Source organism: Amia ocellicauda, chromosome 11 (assembly GCF_036373705.1).
Source record: "Amia ocellicauda isolate fAmiCal2 chromosome 11, fAmiCal2.hap1, whole genome shotgun sequence".
Lineage (NCBI taxonomy): Eukaryota > Metazoa > Chordata > Actinopteri > Amiiformes > Amiidae > Amia > Amia ocellicauda.
The window spans coordinates 13,757,649-13,766,625 of NC_089860.1; the positions used below are offsets into that span (position 1 = coordinate 13,757,649).

The following is an 8,977-nucleotide window of genomic DNA, read 5'->3' on the forward strand; positions in this document are numbered from 1 at the left end:
TCACCAAAATTGGACAGTTGAAGACTGGAAAAATGTTGCCTGGTCTGATGAGTCTCGATTTCTGTTGAGACATTCAGATGGTAGAGTCAGAATTTGGCGTAAACAGAATGAGAACATGGATCCATCATGCCTTGTTACCACTGTGCAGGTTGGTGGTCGTGGTGTAATGGTGTGGGGGATGTTTTCTTGGCACACTTTAGGCCCCTTAGTGCCAATTGGGCATCGTTTAAATGCCACGGCCTACCTGAGCATTGTTTCTGACCATGTCCATCCCTTTATGACCATCATGTACCCATCCTCTGATGACTACTTCCAGCAGGATAATGCACCATGTCACAAAGGTCGAATCATTTCAAATTGGTTTCTTGAACATGACAATGACACTGTACACTGTACTAAACTGGCCCCCACAGTCACCAGATCTCAACCCAATAGAGCATCTTTGGGATGTGGTGGAACGGAAGCTTCGTGCCCTGGATGAGCATCCCACAAATCTCCATCAACTGCAAGATGCTATCCTATCAATATGGGCCAACATTTCTAAAGAATGCTTTCAGCACCTTGTTGAATCAATGCCACGTAGAATTAAGGCAGTTCTGAAGGTGAAAGGGGGTCAAACACAGTATTAGTATGGTGTTCCTAATAATCCTTTAGGTGAGTGTGTATATATATATATATATATATATATATATATATATATATATATATATATATATATATATATGCAACCCTGTACAGGCTACCTGCTGCAAATGTTTTATCTATTATGCACACAATGCTCTTTCAACAATAACATACAGTCCTGGGGAAAATAATTCCTTCTTGTTCCCTCCTGGAGAATCTTGAAGTATCAGGCAGAAAGTGTTGTTTTATCACAGACCACGTGCCTTGGTCAAGCCTTTGACAGGATATCTACCCCACTGAGTACTTCAGAGCTATTCTTGACAGATTTCTATGAACGTCTCTCACTAAACTAATTTCCCAGAATGCCTGCCTGCAGATTCTGTGCAAGGAATGGGCTGCAATCTCACAGATCAAGATGGCTGGTCTCCTCTATCCATCAACATACATGGTCATCATAGTGCACCATACTCATGTCTCGGAGGCTAGTATTATGTGTGGTTACAGAATAAATAGGTTAACTTCATTGGTGTGATTCCTACTTTTTACACTTTCAGACAGTGTTGTTTATCCACCTGGACTCTTTCTAGTCATGTGACAAGGATCTAAACTGCATACCTTATCATGTGAATAGTCCAGACTAGTTCACCTTTTCAAAAACCTTGAATGATTCATTTGTGTTAGATTTTTTGTGAAGAAGGATGTAAGTGAAAGAGACAAGAAGCCATTGGTCATGCTGAATTATGATTCTTTATTTTCTCCATTCCTACAATCAATATAATGATTTTAATCATCAGGACTCCATCTGTATATTTTTCTGATCAGGAGGTGGAGTCCCCTTCCACAGGATATCATTCCCTAATGCTATGGAAGGGATCTGGCTTTAACCCCTCTCCTATGTCAAGGTAACAGTGGTCTGGAAACAGGCAACTTGTTTTTTTCCGCTGTTGGCGGTGACATGGAGATGGAATTCGCCATCGGTGAGAAAGGAAGGAAGCTTGGTTTCGGGGATGTGGACAGTAGTTTGAGGAATATGCAATACACCCTAAAGGAGAAGAAGAAAAATAAGATCCTTTCAAGTTACAAAAGTTCCAGATGCAGTTTTTATTTTTTTATTTTTAAACCAGTTGGGATTTTCTGCTGCTGGGTATTTGGTATATTATTATTGATATTTGTATTATTATATTGCAAAGCTGATTTAATTTGACTCCTGTCAAATATTTACCTTTCTATATTATGAAATAGATCATCCACTTGATGCATCCAAACCAGTGTAACTTCAATCTAAAACAATACTGACTTTTTTGATCTTTTGGAAAATCCCAATATATTCACAGTTAAATTGCACAGGTTAAAAAATTATATGAAATTAATAGAATAAGAGACACACTTTTGTCCAGTTATAAATGACACCCCCTGGGTTCTATACAGGTACATGCATTTTGATATTTACCGGTAGGATTGGACAATGGCAGGAGCCGCCCATGGAGAGAATGTCTGAGGGGCAGCTATCTCCTGGGAAGATCTGATCCAGTTTTTCACAGATGTTATCATAAACACAGCTGCCTACATGATCGATGCAAGGCACTTCTACAAAAAAGCCCAAAATCTTTTTCTTCAAGTCAACAGAAATCTGGCAAGAAAGAAAAACAGAAATCGAATCACATGAAATCACCATTGGGTCCAATATCCTTATTAGTCATAGATTGGATGTGCCTTGAATTGGGGTATGTCTAGTATACACTCACCTAAAGGATTATTAGGAACACCATACTAATACTATGTTTGACCCCCTTTCGCCTTCAGAACTGCCTTAATTCTACGTGGCATTGATTCAACAAGGTGCTGAAAGCATTCTTTAGAAATGTTGGCCCATATTGATAGGATAGCATCTTGCAGTTGATGGAGATTTGTGGGATGCTCATCCAGGGCACGAAGCTCCCGTTCCACCACATCCCAAAGATGCTCTATTGGGTTGAGATCTGGTGACTGTGGGGGCCAGTTTAGTACAGTGAACTCATTGTCATGTTCAAGAAACCAATTTGAAATGATTCGACCTTTGTGACATGGTGCATTATCCTGCTGGAAGTAGCCATCAGAGGATGGGTACATGGTGGTCATAAAGGGATGGACATGGTCAGAAACAATGCTCAGGTAGGCCGTGGCATTTAAATGATGCCCAATTGGCACTAAGGGGCCTAAAGTGTGCCAAGAAAACATCCCCCACACCATTACACCACGACCACCAACCTGCACAGTGGTAACAAGGCATGATGGATCCATGTTCTCATTCTGTTTACGCCAAATTCTGACTCTACCATCTGAATGTCTCAACAGAAACCGAGACTCATCAGACCAGGCAACATTTTTCCAGTCTTCAACTGTCCAATTTTGGTGAGCTTGTGCAAATTGTAGCCTCTTTTTCCTATTTGTAGTGGAGATGAGTGGTACCCGGTGGAGTCTTCTGCTGTTGTAGCCCATCCGCCTCAAGGTTGTACGTGTTGTGGCTTCACAAATGCTTTGCTGCATACCTCGGTTGTAACGAGTGGTTATTTCAGTCAAAGTTGCTCTTCTATCAGCTTGAATCAGTCGGCACATTCTCCTCTGACCTCTAGCATCAACAAGGCATTTTCGCCCACAGGACTGCCGCATACTGGATGTTTTTCCCTTTTCACACCATTCTTTGTAAACCCTAGAAATGGTTGTGCGTGAAAATCCCAGTAACTGAGCAGATTGTGAAATACTCAGACCGGCCCGTCTGGCACCAACAACCATGCCACGCTCAAAATTGCTTAAATCACCTTTCTTTCCCATTCAGACATTCAGTTTGGAGTTCAGGAGATTGTCTTGACCAGGACCACACCCCTAAATGCATTGAAGCAACTGCCATGTGATTGGTTGGTTAGATAATTGCATTAATGAGAAATTGAACAGGTGTTCCTAATAATCCTTTAGGTGAGTGTATACATGCACAAACACCTGCATATACATATCTGTAAGATTAGCTTTGCAGTGCAGGCTAGTCTATATAGTACATTTGTGTTTTACATTTTTTCTCTCTTTCTATTTTAAATCCAGGTTGTTTTAATGAAATGTTATAAAGCATGTATACATGTATTATAAGGGTGACTTTAAAAGGACTTCCTGAATATATTAAAAGATAAGACTAATGTCTGAAGTCACATTTTAAGAGTATTTCACAGTGCATATATGTATGTATTAGTGTATGTGTGCATGCTACCAGGACCTGTAAATAATGGTAAATAAATCTTACCGACAGAGGACCATTGAGGGGTTCCTTCAGTTCACCTGTGAATGACAAAGGGAGGGGTCCTGGGATATTAATTTTTCCTGGGAAGCTAAAATTTGTCAGCTCAAAGGCATCTCCGGGATCACAGTTCTCCAAATCAGAGATAGTCATCTGAACCTGAAAAACAAATAGGAAAAGTCTCACAATCTGAATGAAGTTTAAAATATGGGTAGAGTACACATTATATAGCATACATAATGTTCAACTACCCAGAAAAATCTTCATCCATCCATCCAATTGTTTAATATTTACTTCACACTTGCATTGTTTCTCAGGTTAATAGCTACTTACCTTTGACCCTCCGCCAAACCACCCAAATGCATTTCCCCATGGGAGAAAACAGCAGAACGCACTCAGGACAGCAGTGAACTTCAGCAGAGCCATTTTAGTTCTGGAACTGAGACTAACACAATGAGGACTCCAGCAACCTTTATATACCAGAACCTTGTTTACACTTGGGTATCTCAAATGCAGATTTCCATTTTTTCCCAACTAAATTATTGTATGAAACAAAGGACTTTTTACAAAGTTATTTTATCATTGCCGTTTATGTTGGCCCCGATAACGCTTCCACCCTGCTTTGATAAGTTATTGCAATATGTATAGTTTTGTATATACTATAAGAAATTGAAATCTTATCCAGCAGGAAGAGGTTTGTGGAGGGAAATAGAAATCATTTTGTGCTTCTGTGCTTTTTGTGCTGTGACCCTGGAGGTTTCTAGCAAGTAACTATTAATTTGCCTGTATTCTTTCCAATGAATTATGAGAACCTGTTCTTTTCTTACTTCTGAATTACTCCTTTTAGTTGATCAGCAACTTACATTCTCTACTTGTTTCTTATTAAAGTTTAATTGTTTCAAACCTTACTTTGTTATCGGCAAATGACCTTCCAAATGTAGCTGGCAATTTAGAGGATAATTATTATTATTCATGAGTAATAATTGTAATAATATTGATGAGATGGGTGGGCTTATTTTAGAATGCCAATTAAATTACTGTCAGTTATTTCGATGACCAATCAGACACTGCTTCTCATTCATTCATTTTACCCAGCATGTATGTTTTAAAAATGCAATTTTAAAAGTAAATTAGTTGTAAAAGCAAGACCTTGGTGAAACATCTGTGCTGATTTATTATTATTATTATTATTATTATTATTATTTTTTTTTTTTTTTTTTTTTTTTTTTTTTTTTAGCAGATGCCAATCCAGGGTGTCAAACATTACAAATTCAAATTTACTTTAAACAGAGCAATTCAAAATATAATACATTTTACAACTTCCAATTTACACAGGTAAGTACAGTAAGTGAGGTCATACATCCTGGAAAGTAAAAGCTAAGTGCTGTCAAGATGTAGGGTCACAGTCAAGTGCTATCTAACAGGGATTAAAAGGACTAATATTACAAGTACTGTCTGAAAAGATGTGTCTTGAGTAAGCGCCGGAATGAGGTCAAGGACTCTGCTGTTGTGACTTTGGTGGGCAGGTCGTTCCACCATTTAGGGGCCAGGGATGAGAAGGAGCAGCTCAGGAGGAAGGAGAGTGGAGAGGAGGTAGAGTTAGTCTTCTGGCACCGGAAGAACGCAATCGTCTGGAGGGGATGTATGGGGATACGAGGGGCTGAAGGTAGCTTGGTGCAGTGTGGTTGAGACAGCGGTAGGTGAAGGTCAATGTCTTGAACTGAATGCGTGCCAGTATCGGGAGCCAGTGGTGGGAGCGCAGCAGTGGAGTAGCGTGTGCGAATCGGGGTAGAGAGAATACCAGACGAGCCGCAGAGTTCTGGATGAGCTGGAGCGGCGGGTAGTAGTTGCAGGCCAGGAGGGAGTTACAGTAGTCCAGGCGGGAGAGGACCAGTGACTGGACGAGCAGCTGAGTCGAGTAGTCGGTAAGGAAGGGACGGATCCGGCGTATGTTGCTCGGGAAGAATCTACAGGTGCGTGTCAGCATGGTGATGTGCTGGATGTAGGAGAGCGCAGGGTCGAGGGTGACTCCTAGATTTTTTGCGGAAGAAGGAAGAAAGAAAGTGTGGTGGATTCCAAGGGGATCGAGATGGAGAGATCAGCAGAAGGTGAGGAAGATCCGATTTGGAGAGGTTGAGAATGAGGTGGTGTGAGTGCATCCAGGCGGAGATAGCAGACAAACAGGAAGAGATGCGTGAGGGGATGAGACGGTCAGAAGAGGGAAAAGACAGGAAGATCTGGGCATCATCAGCATAGAAGTGGTAGGAGAAACCATGGGATGCGATGAGGGAGCCCAGGGAACGAGTGTAGAGGGAGAACAGGAGGGGGCCCAGGACGGAGCATTGGGGCACGCATGTGAGGAGAGGTTGGGCAGTGGATGAGAAACCTCTCCATGTCACTTGGTAGGTCCGGTCACTGAGGTAGGAGGAGAACCAGGTGAGAGCAGTCCCAGAGATTCCAAGGTCAGCGAGGCAGGAGAGGAGGATGGAGTGATCGACTATGTAAAATGCTGCAGAGAGATCAAGGAGGATGAGGACTGAGGAGAGGGAGGCCGCTCGAGCATGGCTGAGGGAGTCAGTGACAGCCAGGAGAGCAGTCACAGTGGAGTTAGCTGTGCAGAACCCGGATTGCAGAGGATCAAGAAGTGAGTGATGGGAAAGAAATGCAGAAAGCTGATGGTGGACAGCACGCTTGAGGGTCTTAGAGAGGAAAGGGAGTAGGGAGACAGGGCGGTAGTTCTGAGGAGAGATGGGGTCAAGGGTAGGTTTCTTGAGGAGTGGGATGACAGCAGCTTGTTTAAATGCAGAGGGGAAACAGCCAGAGAGGAGGGAGGATTTGAGGAGGGAGGAGATGAAGGGGAGTAGATCAGGTGCAGTCGCTTGGAGGAGGCGAGAAGGGAGGGGGTCCAGGGCACACGTTGTAGGTTTGTGACATAGGAGGAGAGGGGAAAGTTCAGAGTCCAAGAGAGGTGAGAATGAAGAAAAGGAAGCTTGGTCGGTGGGAGGTTTGGGTGTGATGGGAGAGGAGGGGGGACTGTTGAAGAGCTTGCGGATGTCTGCAGTTTTGGATAAGAAGAAGGAGGCAATGTCATCAGAAGTGAGATATGAAGACAGAGGAGGGGGAGGGGGGGCAAAGAGGGAGGAGAACGTGGAGTAGAGTTTACGGGGGTTGTTGACAGTGGATTCGAAGAGTGATTGGAAGTAAGACTTCTTGGCTGAGGTGAGAGAGGAGGAGAATGTAGACAGTAGAGAGCGGTAGACTTCGAGGGCAGCTGGGAGTTTGGTCCTTTTCCACTTCTGTTCAGCGGCATGCAGACTAGTTCAGGTTGAGCGGACAACAGCAGAGATCCAAGGCTGAGGAGGGGAGGGATGGGCAGGATGAGACGTGAGAGGACAGAGAGAGTCAAGGGAGGAGGTGAGGGAGGAGAACAAAGAGGAGGTAGCACAGTTGACAGATAGATGGGAAAAACAGTCAATGGAAGGTAAGAGAGTGAGAGCAGTGGAAGCAAGAGTGGAGGGGGAGACAGAGCAGAGATTACGGCAGAAGGTGACAGAGGGAGTGGGGAGGGAGGGGAGGGATAGGGAGAAGGAGATTAAGTGGTGGTCTGAGATGTCCATGGGTGTCATGGAGAGTGTTGAAGGGGAGCAGCCTATAGAGAAGATGAAGTCTAGCTGGTGGCCTGCTCTGTGATTGGGGGCAGATGGGGAGAGTAAGAATTTAAAGGAGTGAAGGAGAGGAAGAAATCCGGCACAGTGGGAGGGGTTGGAGAGGTAGATGTTAAAGTCTCCCAGGAGGATGGTAGGAGAGGAAAGCGAGGGGAGGGAGGAGAGAAGAAAGTTGAGTTCATCCAGGAAGGAGGTGAGTGGAACGGGGGGACGGTAGAGAAGTAGAAGGAGGTGAGAGGGGAGGTGAGTTCCACTGCGTGGAATTCAAAGCTTTTAGTCGTGATAGAGGAGAGGGGGGGGGGACAGAGAAGAGGAGAGAAGGGGAGAGCAGGAGCCCTGTTCCTCCTCCCCACCTGGTAAGACGAGGGGAGTGGGACAGGACAAATATAGAGGATAAGGCAGCAGGGGTGGTTGAGTTCTCAGGGGAGATCCATGTCTCGGTGAGAGCGAGGAAATCCAGAGAGTGGAGAGTGAAGTCGGCCTTGTTGGAAACTGAGTGGCAGTTCCACAGGCCTCCAGAGAGGGGAGAGGAGGGGAGGGAGGAGGAGGGGAGAGGCAGGGAGATGAGGTTAGAGGGATTAGGGAAGCAATGGCATGCAGGTGCACACCGAGAAATACGGAGAGAGCAGGACAGGAATCGGAGAGATCGTCATGGCTTCTTGCTGTTGCTTGTGTGGCGTCTCCTCGCAGTCCTCTCCTTGCTGGAGTCCCACAGCTAGAGTCCCTGCCCTTTGGAGATGGGGCCCTTGTGAGTCCCACAGCTAGAGTCCCTGCCCTTTGGAGATAGGGCCCTTGTGAGTCCCACAGCTAGAGTCCCTGCCCTTTGGAGATGGGGCCCTTCGGAACGGGGGGCACTGAAGGCTGCTGGCGTTGACTGCTGGCGCAGGGGTCCAGGGGGCTGTTAAATACTTCACCTGTAACTAATTAGGACAGTGCACACCTCTGTTGCATTGAATGACACAAGGCTGTGAGGATGGCCCTCCCTCCCACGCAGGACTGCTAATAGCACAATTAATGGCCGCTTTATATCTGAATACAGACAAAGACCGAACCGGACACACGCAGTTATACTGAACAATAGTGCGTAGTAATGCTAAATAAATGCTAAATAATCACAGCCTACAATGTAACGCTTCTGATTTACAGAAAGTGTGTGTCGAGTGTGCTACATAAGTTGCTAAATTAACTTACAAACAGTCGCTGCTCTTACTACAATACAATACAAGATATATAATTCTTAGCTAAACAAGTAACCACGTAAACAATCAATGTAACTTTTAACTAAACTAAGAAACACGAGAGAGAAAAAGTGATACTTGAATGATAACCAGTACTGCTGATAAGCAGGGAGTCAGGTTGTCTCCTGGCAAAGTTGAGGTCTGCGTTTGCACACTACCCTCTGTGTTCTTTTCAAGGCCAGGTT

General features: G+C 44.5%; 1 protein-coding gene across 1 annotated transcript; it reads right to left on the reverse strand.

Annotated features, from left to right (window-relative positions):
- Positions 1 to 1,352: 1,352 nt before the first annotated feature.
- On the reverse strand, positions 1,353 to 4,343 carry LOC136762976 (ganglioside GM2 activator-like). Its single transcript, XM_066716618.1, has 4 exons — positions 4,223 to 4,343; positions 3,896 to 4,048; positions 2,075 to 2,254; positions 1,353 to 1,666 (listed from the first exon to the last, which is right to left on the reverse strand). Exons 1-4 carry the CDS (start codon positions 4,313 to 4,315, stop codon positions 1,517 to 1,519), a joined length of 576 nt encoding a protein of 191 aa, XP_066572715.1. The 5' UTR covers positions 4,316 to 4,343; the 3' UTR covers positions 1,353 to 1,516.
- Between the last annotated feature and the right edge of the window lie 4,634 nt (positions 4,344 to 8,977).